This window comes from Microcaecilia unicolor, chromosome 3 (genome assembly GCF_901765095.1).
Source record: "Microcaecilia unicolor chromosome 3, aMicUni1.1, whole genome shotgun sequence".
Taxonomy (NCBI): Eukaryota; Metazoa; Chordata; class Amphibia; order Gymnophiona; family Siphonopidae; genus Microcaecilia; species Microcaecilia unicolor.
Genome location: NC_044033.1, coordinates 309,098,019 through 309,122,730, shown reverse-complemented (window position 1 = coordinate 309,122,730; position 24,712 = coordinate 309,098,019). Strand labels below are relative to the sequence as shown.

The following is a 24,712-nucleotide window of genomic DNA, read 5'->3' as shown; positions in this document are numbered from 1 at the left end:
ATTCACCTCAATGAAATAGGATGCGTTGCACATCGGATCTAACTATTATTATAATGCGCCATAATGACATCATTTTGGGGCAAAACATATTTAAAAACTGTATCCTTCTCAAAATATACAAAGGAACAAATAAATAATTAAAACTTGTTGTAGAATACTCCACGTGAATAAAAAAAATTAATTAATTAATAAATACTAAAGCTCAAAGGAATGGGAAATGTCATCTGAGTAACTTAATCAGATGACATTTCTCATGCAAAAATCTACATAATAAGGAGCACAAATACAAACTTGATCTTCGTTTATACTTTATTAAAACTTGCTATACTGCCCAAGATGACATACAGGCTCGCTGGCTCTTAGAACTGTGTGAAATAAAAACTGCATGGGATAAAAACATAAATCAAAGTTCTGAATAGCAAAGTTATAATATAACAACTAAAGACCCATCTCTTCGACAAGATATACCACAAAGATCAAAACATGTGAAACTCTCACATATATCCAGAAATGTTAATAATGCCTTATGTTATATTGCTATCATGTATTCCACTACCATTCAACCCAAAATCCTTCTGTAACACCAAATGTCTATACTTGTATCATTACCACTATCCATGATGTATTGTAAGCCACATTGAGCCTGCAAAGAGGCGGGAAAATGTGGGATACAAATGCAATAAATAAATAAATAATATCAACATCATGTATATTTAACATACCTAAATGCCTAAGAGTCACCACCAGTGCCGTAGCGAGGGCGGCTGATACCCAGGGCGGGTTGCCACTGCGCACCCCCCCCCCCCGGGTGCAGCATGGCGCACCCCCCCCCCCCCCCGGAGCACATTCTTACTGCCATACAAAAGCAGGGGGCGGGTGGGAACGCCGATCCACCCCGAGTGCACGTCGCTGGGAGCTGCGTTGGCTCCGCTGGTTCCCTGCTCTCTCTGCCCCGTAACAGGAAGTAACCTGTTCCGGGGCAGAGGGAGCAGGGAACCAGCGGAACCGACACCCCCCCAGCGGCGTGCACCCGGGGTGGACTGCCCCACCGCCCCCCCTTCCTAAGTCACTGGTCACCACTACTAAAAATGCCAACACATAGAGGGACTATAAAACCTATTGTAAACATGTGGTGTTACCAATAAAAACAAATAAAGCCAGGACTCTGGCACCCAACATGCCAAAGGAATGCACAAATGTGTGTGTTATATGAAAAAATAGTAGTAATGAAAAAGATAGAATGAAATGAAAACAGTAAAACATTCGAAAAAGAACACAAATGGCATAACTGTCAAGACCGCCCCCCCCCCCAAAAAAAATAATCAAATCAATTAGATATATACTATTAAGAAACAATCAAAAATTATACATGTGCGTTAACATACTCCTAAAAAAAACAGTTCTCATCACCAAGCTTAAACCAAATGAGGATACTGTTAAAACATATACAGTAACGCAGGAATGCTACTATACCCTGTCCCAAATCACAAACAAACTCTTAAGGCATAGTTTAAACAAACAAACAAAAAAAAAAAAACATTGCTGGCTACCATAACAGAAAACAATTATGCCAAAAGTGAATCTACTTCAAAAATGCAGTATATGTTAAAATAATCCTAAACAACCAACTCCCTTCATAAATTCCAACACCCACACCCCTTATACGTAATAAAAATAACTATAAAAGTAATATATATCACAAATTATGTAAATGAATTGCTCAAATCGACTAAACTACTACTACTACTACCATCATTCTAACTAAAGGGGTGCAGTAATCTGGTAAACCATAGGTAAGGTAGCTGCAGGAGTAGGGAAAGACTGTAGGCCAAACGAAGCAAACAAATATCCAGTGTCTGGAACAAAACACAAGAGGAGAGTCAGCTGGAATTAGATATACCAACATTCAATTTGTCATATATCTTACTCTCCCAAACAGAATTTAGTGTGCTACAGAAAGGTCTGACATTTATCCCAACTAGCCAATATGACTCCTTCCAGACACACATAGACCTTTTAGATTTATGTGTAAACTAGCCGTTGAGCCCGTTAAAACGGCCTATTATGGGGTTTTGGCAAGGCCCCCTCCCCTCGCCGCTGCCTTCTCCCCCCCCCCCCCTGAGGTCGCCGCTACCGGTCCCCCGGAGTCGCCGCCACCACCCCTGCACCTGGTCCGGGCCCTCTCTTCGGTATTGAACTTACATCGGCGAAACGCAGCACGCAGAACAGCTGAGCTCCCATCGGCCTTCCTTTTCTGCCTGTGTCCCACCCTCGTGTGACGTAATGTTGGCGAGGGTGGGACACAGGCAGGGAAGAAAGGGCGATGGGAGCTCAGCTGTCCTGCATGCTGCGTTTCGCCGATGTAAGTTCAATACCGAAGAGAGTGCTTGGGCCGGGTGGAGGGGGGAGCGGTAGTGGCGACCTCGGGGGGAACGGTAGCGACGTCGGCGGCTTCGCGTAGTTTCCCTCTCTGTCCCGCCCCTGTCATCACGTATTGACGCGGGGGTGGGACAGAGAGGGAAGTCTCTACTGCGCATTTGCGAGTGAGTACGCTCACTCGCCATTTATATGTTTGATTACAAATTACACGTTCTCTCTCTGATGGAAAATCCATCAGTAGTCAGAAATCCGTCCAAATGGATACCTCGGAGCCAGATAGATTTGCTCATACAAGTGTTTACTCCCAGATTCTTTATAGCATGCCTAGAGATTGGCACCGAAATCGGCGCAGGTTCTATAACAATGCACGTAATTTAACGAGCTTAACAAGCTACTGAGCACGGATAACAGCACTTAGCAAGCAATAATGAGCATTAATTGGCACTGATTAGAATTTACACGCACAACTCACTAAGCGTATTCTGTAACAGCTAGTAAAAAAGGCCCATTTCTGACACAATTGAAACGGGCGCTAGCAAGGTTTTCCTCGGAGTGTGTATGTTTGAGAGAGTGTGTGTGAGAGTGACTGTGAGAGAGAGAGAGAGTGAATCTGTAAGTGTGTGTGTGTGACAGAGAGAGTTCCAGATCCCCTCCCTCCCTCCCCCCGAGTTCCAGACCCCCGTCCCTCCCTTCGAATTCCAGACCCCACCTCCCTGCCTCCCTCACTCCGATTTGCATACCCCCCTCCCTCTCTCTGAGTTCCAGACCCCACCTCCCTGCCTCCCTCCGATTTGCAGATCCCCCTTCCTCTGATTTCCCGACCCCCCCTCAGAGTTCCTGGCCCCTGGACCCCCCTGCCGCGACCCTCTCGTGCCCCCCTTCCCACCGCCAACCCTCGGGGCTTTGGGGGCCCATCTGTGAAGAAAGTTACGGGCACAGGCAGGCAGACGCATAGAACGTTGGGGGTGAGAATTATATAGGACACGTCATAATGGGTCTAGTGACATCAGCTAGGGCTTCGGAGCCCATCTGTGAAGAAAGTTACGGACACAGGCAGGCAGACGCATAGAATGTTGGAGGTGAGAATTATTATATAGGATGCGCACTGAACTTCTGACGCATGCAGGCAAAAAGGGCATGGTTGTGGGTGGGGAAATGGGCATTTCGTGGGTATTCAGAAAATTACACACCTAGTTATAGAGTAAGGCCCAGTGCGCCTAAATCTACACGCTGGGATTTATGTCATGTTTTCATTGGTGTAAATGGATGCATGTAGATTTAAGCACTGAAATATCTGTTTCTGTTGGGCTTGGATCACTCTATAAATCACATGAATAGTACGATGTTGTTTACCTTGTTCACACCATGGCTATTGTCACACACATTTTTTTTAATTATTACTCTTTTTGGCAACTCTTTTTTCTTACATATTCCTCAACTAAGAAGAAGCAAAAGAATATTGGTTTACTATTTACAGATTATGATTCATTATGTCTGTGGATTACAACGTGTTCAATTGTTTTTGTACCTATTATTAGATGTCTCTCTTAGGAACTTTTATGTTTATGTCTTTTATATCTTTTAATTTACAATGTATTTCTTTAGGTTACATATTTGTTTTGTAATTGTTTTAGACTTCTGACGCAGGCCCGCTGGGGCCGAAACATGATTTGTGTCGAGTCTATTGTAGATCAATAAAGTTTTTGCAGCACCTTTGATGTGGACTTTTTTATTTTTTTGTCACCTCCGCTGTTTGTTTTCCTCCTGTGCGGTACTTGTGGAGGGTGATTCTTCTGTTTTTTTGTGCTTGTATTTTATAAAATACATGAGTACATGCATAAAGTACATGCACGCATTTACACCTGTGTCACACTAAAAAGGCTGATTCCAGGAGCTTATTCCATAAAGGGGCTCATTTTCAAAACAAAAAAATGGCCAAAAAGCAGCACAAAGCAGCATGTGGATGTTTTTTTTTCCAAACTGTCCAAATCACTATTTTTGAAACCCATTCTAAGACGTATTTCTATGCAGCACATCCATGTCACATAAGGGCTTGTTGGGGGTGGGATTTGGGCATTCTCAAAGCTTGGACTTTTTTCTGCTATGATGCAACAAAGCAAAAACGTCCAGGGCTAACAGTCAGATGTTTTTTTTCTAAACCTGTTTCAATCACGACTAAGTCAGAAAAAGGTGCCATAAATTAACAGATGACCATTGGAGGGATTAAGGTATGACTGCCCCCCTTTACTTTCCCAGTGGTCACTGACCCCCTCCCACCCCCAAAGTTGTGATAGAAACAGTACATACCAGCCTCTATGACAGCTTCAGATGTTATTGCCAGTTCTGTTAGAACAGCAAGCAGGTTCCTAGAGTCTCCTAGTGGTTGGTGCAGTGCAGTGGCGTTCCTAGGGGGGCTGACACCCGGGGCGGATCGCCGATGCTCCCCGTCCCCCGGGTGCAGGGCCACCCCAGAACAGCGTGACGCCCCCCCGGCGAAAGAACCCCCGATCCCCCCGGCGAAAGAACCCCCCCCCCGGGGTGCACGCCGCTGGGGGGGGTGCCGCGCGCCTGCCGGCTCTTCGTTTTCATGCTCCCTCTGCCCCAGAACCGGAAGTAACCTGTTCCAGGGCAAAGGGAGCATGAAAACGAAGAGCCGACAGGCGTGCGGCACCCCCCCCCCCCCCAGCGGTGTGCACCCGGGGCGGACCGCCCCCCCCGCCCCCACCCCTTGGTACGCCACTGGTGCAGTGGACTGTAGAGAAAGGGACCCAGGCCCATATCCCACTCTGTTACACTTGTGGTGGAAAGCGTGAGCCCTCCAAAACCCATCAAAAACCTACTGTATCCACATATTGGTGACACCTGCAGATATAAGGGCTATTGTAGTGGTGTACAGTTGGGTGCAGAAGGTTTTTCTTTTGGAGGTCTCGCCATACAATATAAGGGGGTAACGGTGAGATGTGGACCTGGGACCTTTAATGTGGAGTCCATTGCAGCACCCCCTAGGTTCTGCTGGGATGTCTGTGGTGCCAGTCTACTAAGAATGCCGGCCTGCCAGGTGTCCCAATGACTTGTTTTTGTGCATTTCTCCCTTGAGATGTTTTGTTTCGAAAAAGACACTAAAGTAAAATGCACTGAGCACAAAGCATCTAGGAAATGGCCATTTTTGAAACAAAAAGATAAAAGTTTTTCTGGTTCAAAAATGGCCATGTTTGACACTTGATTTTTGGACATCTTCATCAAAACATCCAAAATCGGAGTTAGTCACATAGGCATCTTTGTAGCCTTTTTGACCTCCCTCATATTGATGCTGTTATAAAATCAGGACCTCTATGTTTCACCAGCAGAGAATGGCCTTAAAACTGATAGCAAATAGGCAGTATTAGGAAACAGTTTCTAGAATGTTCCTAAAAAAATTGTCCTGCAGAGTCTTAGATGTAGCAAACAGTACGTTACTTGACCATCGGTTCCCTATATGATTTAGATAGAGACAACAGTCCAGTTGTCAGCTTGATGTCCAGAGGCTGCAGAACAGAGAACCAGAGACTTTATTCTGACATCCACTATATGGGGATAGCCTAATTTACAGCCCAAATGCAGGCAACCAGAGACCAGAATTTGCATGGGGAGATCCTCAGATACAACTGCAACAAGCAAGCACCCCTCTCTGTGCTGTCTTGAAGCAAAGGTAATTGCAAGATTGGCCATGCAAGGAGAACAATTTTACGAGCTGTCAACCATAGTCTGGTGTGTGGTTCATCCTGTTAAACAGCTGCTTTGATAGTTCACCAGATGCTTTGGACAGGGAATATTCTTAACTCTACCTCGTTATCTTTCTCTGCATCCCACGGAGAGAGTGGTGGATACTTGGAATGCCCTCCCGCGAGAGGTGGTGCAGATGAAAACAGTAACGGAATTCAAAAATGCAAGGAATAAACATAAAGGAATCCTGTTCGGAAGGAATGGATCCTCAGAAGCTTAGCAGAGATTGGGTGGCAGAGCCGGTGGGGGGAGGCGGAGCTAGTGGTTGGGAGGCGGGACTAGTACTGGGCAGACTTCTACGGTCTGTGCCCTGAAAATGGAAGATACAAATCAAGGAGGCGGGGCTAGTGCTGGGCAGACTTCTACGGTCTGTGCCCTGAAAATGGAAGATACAAATCAAGGTCAGGTATACACATAAAGTAGCAGATATAATTTTGTCTTGTTGGGCAGACTGGATGGACCATACAGGTCTTTCTCTGCCGTCATCTACTATGTTACTATCCAGATCATTTTCGAAAGAGAAGGGCGCCCATCTTCCGACACAAATCGGGAGATGGGCGTCCTTCTTTCAGGGCCGGCCAAATCGGCATAATCGAAAGCCAATTTTGGCTACCCTCAACTGCTTTCTGTCGCGGGGACAGCCAAAGTTCAAGGGGGCATGTCGCCAGTGTACCGAAGGCGGGACGGGGGCGTGGTTAAGAGATGGCCGTCCTCGGCCGATAATGGAAAAAAGAAGGGCATCCCTGACGAGCATTTGGCCAACTTTACTTCGTCCCTTTTGTGTCATGACTAAGTCTCAAAAAGGTGCCTGAACTGACCAGATGACCACCAGAGGGAATCGGGGACGACCTCCCCTTACTCCCCCAGTGGTCACCAACCCCCTCCCACCCAAAAAAAAACAATTTAAAAAACATTTTTTGCCAGCCTCAAATGTCATACCCAGCTCCATGACAGCAGTATGCAGGTCCCTGGAGCAGTTTTTAGTGGGTGCAGTGCACTTCAGACAGGCGGACCCAGCCCCCCCCCCCCCCACCTGTTACACTTGTGGTGGTAAATGTGAGACCTCCAAAACCCACCCGAAACCCACTGTACCCACATGAAGGTGCCCCCTTCATCCCTAAGGGCTATGGTAGTGGTGTAGAGTTGTGGGTAGTGGGTTTTGGGAGGGGGTTGGGGAGCTCAGCATACAAGGTAAGGGAGCTATGCAGCTGGGAGCAATTTGTGATGTCCACTGCAGTGCCCCCTAAGGTGCCCGGTTGCTGTCCTGGCAAGTGAGGGGGACCAGTGCCCTACGAATGCTGGCTCCTCCCACGACCAAAAGCCTTGAATTTGGTCATTTTTGAGATGGGAGTCCTCGGTTTGCATTATAGGCAAAAACCGAGGCCGCCCATCTCTAAGGTCGGCGATCTCAACATTTCGGTCGACCTAAATGTTGAGATTTGGCCAGCCCCGACTGTATTATCGAAATGAAAGATGGACGCCCATCTTGTTTTGATAATACGGGATGCCCCACCCCTTGGCCCGGGGCGCCCTTAAAGATGCAAACGTTAACAGTAATTAACATTATTAATGCTGTTAATGACGAAACTATCCCTAAGACAATCCCCCTTCCCAAAAAGCCCTTTCCCAGAAGACTCCCCCTTCCTCTGTAGGACCTGAATATCATCACTATCCAATTAGCTGCCTGGATAGTGCCCTGGTGGTCAGAGGGGATATTCAGGGACACTATCCAGACAGCGATTAAAAATAAAATCAACTGTGATCAAAATTTTTAATTGGGCGATTAATCACAATTAAAATTTTTGCTTGAAAAACTGTAATAATACATAAGAACGCAAGAATAGCCAAACTGGGTCAGTATCCTGTTTCCAGCAGTGGCCAATTCAGGTCACAAGTATCTGGCAGAAACCCCCAAAGTAGCAACATTACATGCTACCGATCATAGGGCAAGCAGTGGCTATAGATGAATATATGTCAGTTCTATTTATTTATGTTTATTTTATGTTTTTATTATGTAAACCACTGATACTGAACCTCAAAGGGCAGTCTAACCAATCTATAAATAAACTAAAAAAAGTGAAACAAAACTAAGGGTGAAAGGGAGTTGAAAGGGGTTACTGGCAAGGAGAGAGAATTCTGCTCTGAAGGGCTTGGGTTGGCAGAAAGCCTGGGTTCATGTCTGACGTGCCAGGGTGTTATGTACTGTATGCTTAGTGGTTTGTACATGAGGGTTACGAGGTGTTTTAATGTGTGCATATGAATGTATCTATCTTTAGACACGTGTGTCTGTGTCCATAGAGTATAGCTGCATATATTTATTTACATGAGTAACTGGGACAACCATCTTGACACCCTCTCCTGTTCACTCAAATATAATTCTTGGATAAATAGCCGTCATAGAATCCTTAGGTTACAAAGGAATGGTCTACCTGCCCAAAGTAATATTAATTCCTAATTCCTGTAGTCTATAAAATCTTGAGTGGAATTAAATAGGTAGATGAAAATTGGTTGTTTACTCTTTCAATAAGTACAAACATTAGGGGACATGCCATGAAGTTACTTAGTACCTTTAAAGCAAGTAGGAGAAACAATTTTTCACTCAACACATAGTTAAGCTCTGAAATTTACATGAAGGATGTGGTAAAAGCAGTTAGCACAAGTTTGAACAAACTTCTGGAAGCAAGGTCCTTAAACTGTTATTAAAGTAGACCTAGGGAAAGCCACTGCTTATCCATGGGGGTCAGTAGCATGGAGTCTTGCCACTTTTTAGGACTCTGGTTTGACCACTGCTGGAAACAGGATACTGGGCTAGCCTAGCATGGCAGCTGTTAATGTTATTACACAGTGTTTCTCAGCTGTCTGTGCCAGGGTTGTGAGAGGTGGCCCACCATGTCAGAGAGAAATAGTCTACTCTCATGGTCTCTTGTCTCATCTGCCCCATTAGGTGGCACCTGCTGTGAACCCAAGTGACCCATGAGAGGATTTCACTGGTTCTCTTCCTTTGTCCCATCATGTTACTTATCCTTTTATCTGTATGATCATCTCTGCTCTGATACAACTCTGCAACTTGGTGTAAATGTCCCCCTCTTCTGCTCAGGTACCTCACCTCAAAACTCTGGCAGTGTGAAAACAAGTCAGGGGGTCTTCTGCTAAAGCTTAGCTCGAGTTATCTGCAGCAGGGCCCATTTTATTCCTATGGGCCCTGCTGCAGATAACTGGAGCTACGCTTTAGAAAAAGACCCCCTCAGTAACCTATGCACTATCTAACTAGAGTGGCAGACTTTCAGGGAGTCCCCCCTCTGGCAAGTCCCAAATCCCAGGAACCCTCTTCATCCCCATGAGCCCAGATAGGATTTCCTTTTCTGTCATGGTTCCAATTTCATCAGGAAAGGAGAGTGGTGAGAAGGTTGGTAAGAGGAAAAGGGAAAAGGAAACTGTTGTGCTAGGAGCTGGTCACCATGGGCCCTTTTTATAAAGTGGTGGTAAGCCCAACGTGGGCTTACCGCTCGTTATAAAGGACGTACCGCCAGGCTATCGCAGAAGCCCGGTCGTACTTCCCACCCCCAGCGCGCCATCATATCTGCCAGGATGTTAGCCAGAAAACATATAAATTATATAATAGTATAATTTATGTGCGTATTTGTTCGCCCAGTCTCCACCCATCCACATGCCTACTGGGAAAGTTCACACCATCAAAATATGCTGCATATTTTTCTGTGAGTTGGTGCTCTATAAGAGGTGATTTATGTGTGCTCCTGACACCTAACACTAGGTGGTTCCTCGTAAAATGTGAGCTGAGTTGAGTGCCCCAATCATTTTGAAAAGTTGGCTCCCATGCCTGTACCTGAATGTAACTTGCTGTGAGCTAAAAACAAAAACCTCTTTGTTATTGACTTCCAGCCCTCTGTTCAGAAATCTCCTCTTACAGTCAACTCATGCTCTAGGACATGATGGTGGCTATCCCTCCTCCCTTAACTCTTCAGAGGCTCTGTGATTTTATATTCAGCAGTACAAAGTGATACCAGTGGGCCAGAGGAAGAACAAGAGTCATACATCAACACCGGCATGGGCAGTGCTCAAAATAAATCCAGGCAGAAAATGGGGAAGGGAAAGGGAGAGGGAGAGAGGGGGGTCATGGGAACAGGGAAAGGCAATAATTTGCACAGTGTTTATCAGTGTGGATTTCTAGGGCTTCCAGCTTCCTCTGCACATGCTGTCTGCTTCTTATGCCTCAAAAACTTTAAAGACAGCCACTGCATGGGTTAACAGATACAGAGGGGCATTTTTGATATCAGTGACCTAGTGGTTAGGGTGGTGGACTTTGGTCCTGAGGAACTGAGTTCAATTCCCACTTCAGGCACAGGCAGCACCTTGTGACTCTGAGTAAGTCACTTAACCCTCCATTGCCCCATATAAGCCACATTGAGCCTGCCATGAGTGGGAAAGCACAGGGTACAAAAAAAAAAAAATCTAAATCCAGTTTTGGATATTTTGCAAAACATGTCCAAGAATCAAATAGCAAACATGGCCATTTTCAAATCCGAAAAACATCCAATTTTTTTGTTTTGAAAATGGTCATTTGCTAGATGTTTTTGTGCTCAGTGCATCTATCTTTTTGTATTATTTGGGGGCGGGGGAAAGTCCAGTGAAAAGTGGACAAACACAAGCTATTGGGATGTATTGGGGGGGGGGGGAGCACTATTCTTAGTAGACTGACAACACAGTGAGATGTGGACCTGGGACCTTTAATGTGGAGTCCACTGCAGTGCACCCTAGAGTGCCCCACTGCTCTGCTGGGATATCTCTTATCCCCTTATGTAGTATAAGGAGTCCTCCAAAACTCACCAAAAACCTACTGCGCCAAACTGTATAGCATAACAATAGCCCTTATGGCTGCAGATGTCTCCTACATGTAAGTACAGTAGGTTTGGGGGGGGGGGGGGTTTGGAGGGCTCACACTTTCCACCGCAAATGAACCAGTTAGAGTGGGATATGGCCCTGGGTCCTCTTCTCTACAGTGCACTGCACTGACCACTAAGCCACTCCGGGGACCTGCTTGCTGCTCTAATAGGACTGGCCATAACATCTGAAGCTGTCATAGAGGCTGGTATGTACTGTTTCTTTCACATCTTTGTGGGGTGGGAAGGGTCATGGACCACTGGGGGAGTAAGGAGGGTCATGCCTTAATCCCTCCAGTGGTCATCTGGTCATTTAGGACACCTTTTCTTGATTCAAACAGGTCTAGATCAAAACATCTAACTTTTAGCCCTGTATGTTTTTGCTTTGTTCCATTATGGCAGAAAATTGTCCATGTTTTGGGGATGCTCAAATTCTGCCCCAACACACTCCCCCAAAACATTCCCTTGTGATTTGGATGCACTGCAGAGTAAAATATCTCAAATTTGTGTTTTGAAAATCATGATTTGGATGTTTTTCAGAGAAAAACATCCAAATGCCACTTTATGCCGTTTTTGAGACGTGTTTCTCTGTTGAAAATGAGCCCCATGGTCTCCCTAGATGTCTTAAGCAGGGGATATGGCCTAAAAAGCATGGATAAGTACTGAGGAAATACACTGAGTGTGTAGGCTGCCCCTAACAGCTCTTCTTGTCAACTACTCTGTAATAGTGGGCTTTGTGTTAACTATGAGGTAGATGTTCAGCACTATTTAACAGGTTAGGATCAGGTCAGGATATAATATTCAACAGCATTTAACTGAATACTGCCGATGAATTTTATGCTTGACCTCTATGGAACGTTACAGTTTTGTTTTGTTTTTGTTGGAGCTTTTTTTGCCATCATGGTGTCATTGGGTGGTATCCAGGGCTTTTTTTGAGGGGGTACTTGGGGGTACTGAGTACCTGTACCTTTTTCATTGTCTGCTAAAATTGACCCATGGACCCCAAGTTTTAATGAAAGAGCTCAGGCTCTACACACCAATTCTGCCTTGTCAAAGATTCTGTGACTGGTTGCAGGGGGCCTGGCTATTGTGGGATGAGTCCCTCAGTGATCACCCCACCCCTGAAGGGTGGCCTGGCATTTGAGTACCGGCACCTTTTTTGCTAGAAAAAAAAACGCACTGGTGGTATCTATGATAGAGTATACCTGTAGCTTCCGGTCTGAACTTTATAGTTCTGAGAGCTACCCTTTGCCATTCATTATTTATTATTTATTGATTAGTGGAGATCTCAGCAGCGCAGCTATATTAGCTGAGGAGAGGGCATTTTTTTGCCTTTGATTTTTGTGATAGTTATTGTCTCCTGTAGCTCTATATATTTTGGTACTGTATAGTTAGTTGCAGGGCGGTCCAAGGATGGAGATGGGGTGGACCTGAAAGCTCTCCAGGCATTGCCGATATTCAGTGTCAGTCCCTGAATAACTAACCGGGTGAGCACAACCTCAAAACAAATGGTCCTGCCACAGAATATTGACGATACCCAGATTATTTCCACCTGCCACCGATGACTTGGGTATTCAGTGCTGGCAGCCAAATGTGGTCCAGCAATGAATTTCCAGCTGTAATTCAGCCCAGAGCACACAGGGGCCCTTCTCTAAGGCGCACCGAAAAATGGCCTGCACTGGTGTAGGTGCGTGTATTGGATGCGCACAGGTCCATTTTTCAGCACACCTGCAAAAAAGGCTTTTTGGGGGGGGCTGAAAATGGACGTGCGGCAAAATAAAAATCAGCGCACATCCATTTTGGGCCTGAGATCTTACCACTACCCACTGACTTAGCGGTAAGGTCTCACATGTTAACCGGGTGGTAATCGTCAACACACGTACACTGCCGATTACTACCTGGTTAGTGCCATGTGGTACAAAATAGAAATTATTTCATGCCGCACATTTTGGATGCACATCAAAATTAGAATTACCGCCTGGGGCATGCAGTAGCTGGGCGGTAGTTCTAATTTGACGCGCATAGGTGACTACGCGCCTTAGTAAAAGGGCCCCATAGTGTTTTTAAAAATGCTGACCTCTCTGGGCTTAATATTGACTGGTCTGTTGTTTTATTAGGGTTTATTTTTTAGCTGTGTACACTTTGGCTGCTCTTTGCAGGTGTTGTCTTTCCCTCTACACCCTGCATGTTATAAAAGAGTTTTGCTGATCATATGTCCAGGCTTGAGGGAGGAAAGGAAGGAATGAGAGAAGGTGGTTGCTGTAACAGGAAGAAATCTCTGGGGCAGGCTCTGCATGTCCAGTAGGTGGCTTAGGTGGCCGTCCAGGATGGCAGACTTCAGGGTGTGAAGATCAACCACCAAAGTGGAGGACCAAGGAACATTATGTAGAAGAGCAATCGAGGGAGTAGTGTAGACAAACGACACTTCCAACAAACACAAGTAGAGAGATGTGGTAGCCATGTTAGTCCACTTTTAAAGGTAGTCAATAGAAATAAAACAAAATAAAACATGGAAAAGAAAATAAGATAATACCTTTTTTATTGGACATAACCAGGGCTTTTTTTGAGGGGGTACTTGGGGGTACTGAGTACCGGCACTTTTTCTATTGTCTGCTAAAATTAAGCCATAGTCCTCAAGTTTTAATGAAAGAGCTCAGGCTCTACACACCAATTCTGCCTTGTCATAGATTCTGTGACTGGTTGCCCGGGGCCTGGCTATTGTGGGGTGGGTCCCTCAGTGATCACCCCACTCCTGAAGGGTGGCCTGGAATTTGAGTACCGGCACCTTTTTCACTAGAAAAAACACACTGGACATAACAATACATTTTTTGATTAGCTTTCGAAGGTAGTCCTTCGTTGGATCGGAAATAAGCAAATGTTGGTAGATGACAGTATATATAAGTGAAACATCAAAGCATTTCAGTGACAGTCTAACAGGATGAGGGTGGCTTAGGTGAGAGACAGGGAGAGTCGGGTGGATGAGGGACAGGGAAATATGCTTTGTCACTCTCTTATCTGCATGCATATCTCCCTGTCCCTCATCCACCCGACTCCCTCTGTCTCTGACCTAACCCACCCTCATACTGTTAGACTGTCACTGAAATGCTTTGATGTTTCACTTATATATACTGTCATCTACCAACATTTGCTTATTTCTGATCTGACAAAGAAGGGCTATCTTCGAAAGCTAATCAAAAAATGTATTATGTCCAATAAAAAAGGTATCATCTTATTTTCTTTTCTATGTTTTATTTTGTTTTGTTTTATTTCTATTGACTACCAACAAACACAAGGGAATCGAAGAATGCCATACACAGGATTTATTCATCAGCAACCACTAATTGACTTCAGGGTGTGGCAATGAGATACTGAAATAGCCAGCAAGACAAAGGTAGAGCAGCAACACAGCATGGCAGTGAGGCACTGAGCAGCCACGAACACGCTCAAAGCCTGTTGATCTGGCCCCCTCTTACAGGAAACCTGTATTGACGGTGGCATCAAATACCTGTGGGCTGGCCATGCCCTGCTGGCAGAAGGGCACTATCATGAGGCTCAATCTCACAGCAAATCTTTCCTGCAACCCTTAGCTAGAAAGGGAATCTGAAGCCACCCAGACCTGCCTCTGAGAAGGGTTCCTAGAGCTGTGGCTTAACCATTAGGCTGCAGCTTCTTGAGGGTGGCAAAGACAGCTGCAGTCAAAAGAAAGCAATAGAGCCTGACAGTCACCAACTCAAAGAACCATCAGCATATATTTTTACCCACAGGGAGGGTGGAGGAGTGGCCTAGTGGTTAGGGTGGTGGACTTTGGTCCTGAAGAACTGGGTTCAATTCCCACCTCAGGCACAGGCAGCTCCTTGTGACTCTGGGCAAGTCACTTAACTCTCCTTTGCCCCAGGTACAAATAAGTACCTGTATACAATATGTAAGTCACATTGAGCTTGCCATGAGTGGGAAAGTGCAGGGTACAAATGTAACAAAAAAAAAAATAGTCCATTTACCTGGTAATACAGCTATTTACCTAGTTAAATGGTTTTGGGAAATTGCCTTTGTTACATATGTATGTAAAAAAAAAACGTCTATTATTTAAAGTTGTATCTTTGTCTTTTAACAGGATTGTTCTGGAATGAGTGATGTTGGGATTATCATGATTGTTGAGTTTAATTATGAAAATCTCAGGGAAGGATTAAAGGCTGTAAACATAATTGAAGGGGAGTACATGGCTGACAGTTCACCTAATACCCCTGTACCAGGGTCATAAGAAGGACTGAACGAAAGGGCTTGGCTATCTGGGCTCCTTTCTCTGGGATACCTTAAGAGAAAATACTCATTTGCAGTAAATAATGGGAAGCAGAGATTTTACAAAATCTCAGCTGGGAACAGAAAGTCAGAAAGCGACAGTTCATTTTACTGCTCCTGATTCAGCACACAAAAAAAAAAAGCTTCAACAACTTTCCAAAGGAGATGTTTTTGCTGCTGAGAGGGTAAATGCCAACAAAGGTTGTTTCATAAGATCTGGGAAGTCTCCTGTGGCGTCTGCTTTATTTACTTTTCTTGTCTGCACATTTTCAGCTGGCAGATTTCCCCTTGTGGTAAGCAACTACAGAGGTGAAAGGTTAGCACAGGTGGTGAATGATGTAATATTCTTCAGGCCAGCCTCGCTTTCCTCTAAGCAGGTCAACACATTGCACTGAACTTCACTTAGGACAATTTTCAAAGGCATTTCCAGTCATAAAACTAAGTAAGTTTCATTTGCAGAAACTGAGCTTTGGAAAATTTCCCAATACGTAGTGTACGAGCCTATGTATGTATATGTACATATAGCAAGTGTGCATTAAAGTATATATACACATCAAGAAGACACTCCTAGGAGAGGTACTGGAGCAGAGGATGCACTTAAACACATACTTTTGGATTTCCAAAGCTACACCTGTACGTTTTCACAGAAAAAGTGCTTGCACAAGTGCAGGTGTGTGCACATACGTTCCTTGTCTCCATTTTGAAAGGAACATTTTTCCCTTTGAAAACTGATGCAAAGCCTGTTGGTGAAAAGTATCTGCAGACTTTGTGTGAAAGTTACTACCTCTGTAGCCTCTCCACCATTCCCATCACATATGCTCTCTTACATCCCATGGAACAAATCCTGCAAGTTGCATGCACTAAGTTGGAGTGGTCATATCCATAGGCATTGTTCTGGGGTGATAACTGCCACCCCAGAGTCAGCCATTAGATCAGGCTGAAGGTAACTCAAGCCCCTGCCTGATCTGATTGGGTGCATCTAGTTCTCTTCTACCCTCCTGATAACCTTCAGCATGTCCCACATGCCGGCAGCAGAAGACACATTAAATTGGGCAGTCGCACGATAAGAGCCACATGACAATCAGGAAGGCAGGTAATCAAGGGTCATGTTTGGCCCCAGTGACAAAGAGAGAATAGCATCAGGAGAGTTAGAGGATGGGGAGTGAGAAGGAAGGAAGGAAGGAGGGAAAGAAGGGTAATATCTTCTGGAGGGAGGAAGTGGGAAGGGGGAAGAGTGTTTGGATGGAGGGAGTGACAAGGAGAGGAAAAATGGAGGTAGAGCGTGAGACAATGAAAGAGGAACAACAGAAAAAGGGCATTTGTAAAGAGGAGGGCTATACTGTTATGTATACTGTCCTGACCTAAGGAAGGAGGTTTTGGCCTCAGAAAGCTAGTAAAAAAATTTAAGTTAGCCCAATAAAAATGTATCACCTTATTTTCCATTTTTGTTATATTTATATTTAATTTAGTGATTTGAATGCCATTTTTTAAAAAAATTATAACTGCTGTCTTTATATTTTACAAAGTATAGGGAGACAGTTTAATTTTTGTGTAAATATTTCAATCTATAGTTTGTGCTTACTTACTTTATACTTGGTGAAGGTTTATGTACAGTATGTTCTGCATGTGTAAGAATAGGAATTCTGATACCACAATGTCTGTGTAGGATTGATCTGTACTAATTTGTCTTGTTTCGTTTTCCAGTAGATGTACTGATATTCTACTGCCCACTGCAATGTTTATGATGCTGCCTTTTTCTAAGTAGGCCCTTGTTGTGCAACTCCTGGAAGTTAGTGCTGTTATAGTAGGGTAGAATTGCTTTCTAAGTCCTGAGTGACTTTTGTAAGGTTTTGTATTACTTCACAATATGCTTGGTACTGTATTTAGCTGAGTTACGTTAATATACAGAGGTATTTTCTTGTCCTTAGAGGGCTTACAATCTAAATTTGTACTTGAGGCAGTGTTGAGTGACATGTCCAAGATCTGAAGGAGCGGCAATGGGATTTGGACCCTGACTTCTCTAGTTCTCACCTGCTGCTCTAACCATTAGGTTCAACTAATACAAATCATCAACTAAAAGCTAGCAGGTCTGAAGCTTGGTGGCCATTTGGCAACCTACCAAAACACAGATAGGCTAGTCAATTTGGAGGTAATTCTATAAATTGGCACCGAGACATGCACACCACTTATGTACATTATAGGCATCAATAATTGGTAGCTGTGCAAGAATGTGTACTAGCTGTTATTCTATAGAGTAGCGCCTAAGTGATATAGTATGTAATGGCAGGGGGACATATATGTGGATGGAGAATGGGCGTGTCTCCAAGTGACACATATAACTAATAAATACTATCAGTTATGGCCTTCACTTGGCATATGTAGGTGCAGCAATTTTCACCTGTCATTGACATGCTGTAAATGCTCATGCCAAAACTGAAGTGCAGGGCTGCTGAGAGGGAGCGGGCGGGGGGGGGGGGGGGGGCAAAATTCCTTTGGCCCAGCCTCCAAGGGGGGCCCGGCACCTGGCCCCGGGGTCTGTCTCTCTCCTGCTTCTATCGGGAACCAGTCCTGGCATACTGGAGCAGATGAGAGACAGACCCCAGTGCCAGGTCCCTCTTGGAGGCCGGGGAGGAGCAGACACACTGACATAGGGGGTGGGGGACCCCCTACATCTGTGCATCAGTGCGTCTGCTCCTTCCCAGCCTTCAAGGAGGGCCTGGCGCCGGGATCTGGTGGCAGCCTGAGAGTGAGTGAAGGGCAGCAGCGATGTCTACATCCTGAGTGTGTGTGGGGGGGGCCCGGTATCTGAGCCCCAAGTGTGGGTGGGGGGCCCTGCGGCTGCATCCTGAGTAGGGGGGGGGGGCAGCCGGCTCAGTCTCTCGGCGGCACTGTTGAAGTGCACCTATGCCAACTTTATGCTAGTATTTTATAACTGCATCTTGGCATCTTGCCATTATAGAATTGGTTTCCAGCACACAAAATCGGTGCACCAGAATGGAAATGCCAGTTTAGATAATTGCTTCCCTTATGGTTGCCAGTAACCACAGGCTTTCTGTTATACCGCTGTTCACATGGTCAACAGGAAGATGCTGGACTGGGGAGCTATAGCTGACTGGAAAATTTTGCAGACATTGTTCTGTTTAATATATTGTATTATTTTGGTGCATTATTTTGATTTTTTGGCACATAATTTCTGGAGTGCATTCACTCTGCATTCTACCATCAGTAAGGAAGGTACTGGAAGGGGAGGGGGGAGATAACTGCCCCTCTGCCCCTTTGCTGCTGACATAGATGTAGCCCTGCCCCTCACCCCAAGGATTTTAACTTGTCCTGCCTGACTTTAGTCCCCCCAAACAGCTGAGTTACTGACTGCCTATGGGAAAGGAGATCTTTAGAAGATCAACAGAAGGAAACAGGAAGAGAGAGACTGGCATCACCTGATTAGAAAAATAAAATGCCCAGACAACAAACATAGAAAGGAAATAAAAATTTTAAGGGTCTGATGTTCAAAGGGGTTTAACTAGGCAGAAGAGGCTGCTGCCTGGTTAGCCCCACTGAACTGATCAGCTGCTGATATTTAGTGGAACTTAACCAGATAGTGCCACTGAATATCACCGCTAACTGGACACTCCTTAACTGGAAAGATTAGGGATGGTCTGGGGGTAGAGCCATTACATAACCAGTTAGCAGTGATAGTCTACTAACCAGCTAAGTAAATGTATAAAGTCAGGACTGCAGAAAGGTTCTCCTAACTTTATATGCCGAGCAGTAGCGTACCAAGGGCAGGGCGGTTCCCCCTGGGTGCAGGCAGCAAGGGAGTGTGTGGAGCAGGAGCGTGGCTGTTGGCTCTCCTGGTTCCCTGCTCCCTCTATTACTTCCTGTTCCGGGGCACGGGACCGGCAGAGCCAACAGCCACGTACCTGCTCCGCACACCCTCTTGCTTGGAGGAAAGGTCTGGTGTTGCGCTTCGGGGGGGGGGGGGGTGACACACCAGGGGTTGTGATATGTTTCGGGGGGGGGGGGGGTCAGCGGCAACCTGCCCAGGGTGGCAAACAGGCTAGGCTAGGAATGCCACTGGCGTCAAGTTAACTGGGCATTGGTTTGAATATCAGCTGGTGCCTGGTTAAATTCTGGATGACCACACATACCCGATATTTAATGTCCAGAGCCACGCATGCCCTGGCCTTGAACATCCAGGGTTAGTTCAGCCTGTGGCTTACATGGAGCTGAAACGGGCCCTAAATTTTAAAGGATTGGAATAGCAACCTTGAGAAATAGGCATCTCTTCTATTGTATTTTGCAGGAGGAAATACATCTTTGTCATTTTTCTAGTACTGCACTGCTCCTAATGTCTGGCTTTTTGCGGGGTTTCATTTCAGTTTTGTCTGCATGTTTCTGTTTCTCTAATTTGTGACAGACAGAAGAAATGGACAGAGATTTAACTGAAGACATTCAAAATATAGCTGTGAACGGGGAAGCACTACTAATAGGTGATTTCAATATGCCAGATGTTGATTTGGGGTATCCCTATTGCAGAAGAAGGGAAAGGGGATGAGATTTGCTATACCGCCTTTTGTGGTTACAATCAAAGTGGTTTACATATTATATACAGGTAGTTATTTTGTACCTGGGGCAATGGAGGGTTAAGTGACTTGCCCAGAGTCACAAGAAGCTACAGTGGGAATTGAGCCCAGTTTGCCTGGATCTTAGGCCACTGCACTAATCATTAGGCTACTTTTCCAGTCCGAAGAATAGAGATCCTGCCCGGTTAAATAGTGCTCAGCCCCTGGCCACCAATATTTACATAAGTGCATAACTATTGCCATATTGGGACAGACCGAAGGTCCATCAAGCCCAGCATTCTGTTTCTAACAGTGGCCAATACAGGTCACAAGTATCTGGCAAGAACCCTTAACAGTACAATATATTTTATGCTGCTTATTCTAGAAATAAGCAGTGGATTTTCCCCAAGACCATTTTAATAATGGTCTATGGATTTTTTCTTTACGAAGCCATCGAAGCCTTTTTTAAACCCCGCTAAGCTAACCACTTTTACTACATTCTCTGGCAATGAATTCCAGAGTTTAATTACACGTTGAGTGAAGAAATATTTTCTCCGATTCGTTTTAAATGTACTACTTTGTAGCTTCATTGCTTGCCCCCTAGTCCTAATATTTCATTTTATAGACCTCTATCATATCTCCCCTCAGCTATCTTTTCTCCAAGCTGAAAAGTCCTAGCCACTTTAGCCTTTCCTCATAGGGAAGTCGTCCCATACCCTTTATCATTTTTGTCACCCTTCTCTGTACCTTTTCTAATTGACCAGAATTGAACACAATATTTGAGGTGCGGTCTCACTATGGAGCGATACAAAGGTAGTTAACAGCAGTTAACTGGGCACTGCTACTGAATATCGGCTCTGATCACTGCAGTACTGTCTGGTTAGTGATGAAGCAGTCTCTGGGCAGAGCTGATACTTAACTGATGAACAGTGATGTTCAGTCCACTAACTGGTTACGTAAGCAGATAAAGTTAGGACAGCAAGAAGGTTAACTGGGCACCAGTCTGAATATTGGCAGGTACATGGTTAGCCTCAGGGTGGCCACTGAGGCCTGGCTATTCATTGCGGGTGACCAGACATGGCTCAGCAATGAATTTCCAGGCTCAGTTCAGTCCGCAATGGTCAGTGTGACCCTTATTACTCCCTTGCTGTTTCTTGGTATGGTGAGTCGTAAGGGAAAATATTGTTGCTCCGTTATTGGGGCATGTGGTGTGTGTGATACAAAACTGTACAGTGGTTTATATTAAGATTCTTTCTCATGCTATATAGAATTCAAACTTCACTCCCATATAGATACATTTATTGAATGTTGCTGTCAATTAATTGTAAAGGTAGTTTTACTGGGTGGCTGGCACTGGATGGGGGTTCTTTATGCACTTTCTTATAGTGTCTTTGTAGCTGTAGAGGAATTGGTGATGGGATAAGCATGATGTGCAGAAATGTCACTTTGAATTGCCTCCTTCCATACCAAACTTGTCCCCTGTTGCCAAATACTTCTTTATAGATAACATTGGCCATACCATGAACTAGGGCACCTTCATCCACCAACACCTGGCACATCCCCACAGCCTGGCTCCGGGACTGGATGGCGGAACTGGCACTCATCAACCAATCTACAAGCTCCTTCCCTGAGCAACATGACCTGTGATCAACAAAACACAAACAGAGGGGAAATGGATTATTATTTATACATTGGGACACAATTTTCAAAGGTATTTCTATACCTAAAAGAGCCTTATGTACTGAAATGACCACTCTGTAAATTGCCTACCCTCTCTGTGGGTAAAGATATGCACTTTATGCCACTATGCAAAAACATTAACTCACAGAGACAACAAAAATGTATGTGGGAGGGGTTAGGGAGGAATTTGAACCCGGGGCGTAGCTAGACTTCGGCGGAAGGGGGGTCCAGAGCCCGAGGTGAGGGGGCACATTTTAGCCCCCCCCCCCGGTGCTGCCGACCCCCCCTGCTGTTATCGACCGCTGCCACCACCAACTGACGACCCCTGCCGATGACCCTTTCGACCCCCCCCTCCCGCTGCCAACCCTCCCCCGCCATCGCCGTGGGCTACCTTTGCTGGCTGGGGACCCCAATCCCCGCCAGCCGAGGAGGTCCTCTTCTTCCTCCCATTCGAAGGCTTCGTTCTGTTTCTGACATTCTGCACATTGTACGTGCAGGATGTCAGACTCACAGAAACAGAATGATATCCTGCACATACAACGTGCAGGACGTCAGAAAGAGAACGAAGTCTTTGAATCGGAGGAAGAAGAGGACCTACTCGGCTGCCGGGGATTGGGGCCCCCCGCCAGCAAAGGTAGCCCACCGCGATGGCGGGGGAGGGTTAGCGGCGGGAGGGGGGGTCAAGAGGGTCATCAGCAGGGCGGTCCAGGGGCAAATCTACAGGGGCCCAGGCCCCCCAGGCCCCACGTAGCTACGCCACTGATTTGAACCTGAGTATATTTTTATATTTCCAAAAGTGTGCACAGAATTTTACCTGGAAAATGGACCAGTGAAATAGTAGGTGCAAGTTTGTATGAATACATTTTACTACTCAATTTTCAAAGGAAAATGTGTACCCACAGACTCTACACTTGTGTGCACAGTTCAAAAGTTGCCTCCTCAAGGGTAGAACCAAAGACAGAGAATCATCATAACACGACGGATTTATCTTGTTGCCTTAAGTAGAGAGGTGTGGTAGCCATGATAGTCCACTCTTAAAGGTTATCAATAGAAATCAAACAAAATAAAACATGGAAAAGAAAATAAGATGATACCTTTTTTATTGGACATAACTTAATACATTTCTTGATTAGCTTTCAAAGGTTGCCCTTCTTCGTCAGATTGGAAATAAGCAAATGTGGTAGCAGATAGTATATATAAGAGAAACATCAAAGCATTACTTGTTGCCTTTGATTAGGTTTAGAGTAGACTTAACAGACTGATCCATCACAATCTGCTTCTTGAGTACCTACATGACAATGGTGTTTACTAGAGACATGGTAGAAGCTCACTAGTTATCAGGGAACCTGAGGCTTCTGAGATCAGCAGCTTTAGAAGAGGACAGGACTTGTGACATCACCATCCCTGCTGAAGGGAGCTGGAAGTGCGATAACATGGTCTTCAAGATATATGAGCAGGCAAATTCTGCAATATCCCTAAATGTCTTCAGTCATTCTGTACCCATCCAGTCAAGATGGTCATCTTCAGCTCAGTGCAGCTGGTGTGAAAAGCACATAAAGCCACTATCTTTAGAACTGCAGTATTCACTTCCAGTGGATTTTCAAGACATGCCTAATGAATATGCATGAGGTAGATTTGCATGCATATTACCTCCACTGTATACAAATCTATCTCATGTATATTTATTAGGTTAACCTGAAAACCAGACCTATTTGCAGCCCTCAAGGACAGTCAGTGAATAGAACTGCTTTAGAGTTACACAATTTCTTTTCACAGCTAGTAGGTGCTTCATGCCCTGACCACGCACCCTCCTTCTCTGCATTTGGAAGCTCACCTCTAGAAAATTATTCTCTTTCAGCTTGTCTGTTCCCTCTTGAAATAAGATAAACATTTCAGGCCCAACAGAATTTTAGAAAATTACAGAAACTCCAACTAAAAGGTTCTCATATCCAGAATAAATTCCTTTGAGGGAGGCAGCATCTTCCACTACCCAAGACACACAAGGTCCCAAGAAGGGTAAGAGAAGTACCTATAACTCCGGAGATGATGTTTTCTATTCCGTATGAGGGATGGAGTCAGGCCTAACAGGTGAGCACAAAGAACCTTTCCCACTCTCCAGACTTTCTGAGACGAAACCTGCACAAATAAGAAAGAATGAATTTTACAGCAAAGAAAGGAAGACAAAATATGACTTCATCAAAGCTGACCAGCTTTTGGGAGAATGTTTTCTTCAGGCAAATGTTCCTTTATGACGTGATACAACAGACATGCACTGTTCAAGGGTTAAATCATACGACAGGGGACTGAACACAAAGGGAAAGTTATTCTGAACAAAACTTCAACACATCATTTTACTTGCTTTAAATTTTACTAACTTTATCTATTTATTAAGGGGTTGATATTCAAAGCAATTTAAATGGCCAGAAATGGTTTCTGGTCAGTTAAATTGCTGAAGAAACAGAAAACAAAACAGCGAAGATGACTAACAGAAACAAAAACAAAAAATGAAAATCAAAAATATGTAGAAAAACATCAAAATCTAAAAATATAAATACATAAAAAAGACAACACTCTGGTTGTAAAAATCAAAAAATATATACTTTATTAGCCATAAAATGGTAGGGAGAAAGGGACTCGACACAGCTGTGTTTTGGCCTTTCAGGCCTGCGTCAGGAGTCTTCTTGCTAGTATTATAGCGCTGAATTATACTCAGAACAATGTCAAACGGAAGAGCTCAAGGCAGCGTTTCATATCTCTTTATTGATATTGTAGCGCTAAATCATACTTGAAACAATGTCGAGCGGAAAAGCTCAGAGCAGCGTCTCATGTCTATGAAATCTGTTGGTTTTCTTGCAAAGATTGCTTTCTTCTGTTTTTTTGCACCAGTTAAATTGCTTGATTTCCAGTGGCACTTACTACTACTACTATTCATTTCTATAGCACTACTAGATGTACACAGTATATGTAGGTACTTTCTCTGTCCCTAGAGGCCTCAAATTCTAATGCCCAGACAATCGAAAGCCCTGTGCTATTCCAAATAGAGCTCTAAAATAGCACTGGAACAGTGCTGGGCTTTACCGCCCCTATGAGCAGAGATAATAGCATGCAAATTTATGTGCGCTATTATCTCTGATC

At 44.7% G+C, this 24,712-nt stretch overlaps 1 protein-coding gene across 1 annotated transcript in view; it reads right to left on the bottom strand.

Moving 5' to 3' along the window:
• Nucleotides 1–24,712, bottom strand: part of RAPGEF3 (Rap guanine nucleotide exchange factor 3) — a 270,982-nt gene that overhangs the window by 109,720 nt on the left and 136,550 nt on the right. The window contains exons 3-4 of the mRNA XM_030198304.1: nt 23,607–23,713; nt 21,417–21,538 (exon numbers count right to left, since the gene is read on the bottom strand). Of these exons, the coding sequence (XP_030054164.1) occupies nt 21,417–21,538; nt 23,607–23,713 (229 nt within the window). The remainder of the gene's footprint in view (nt 1–21,416; nt 21,539–23,606; nt 23,714–24,712) is intronic.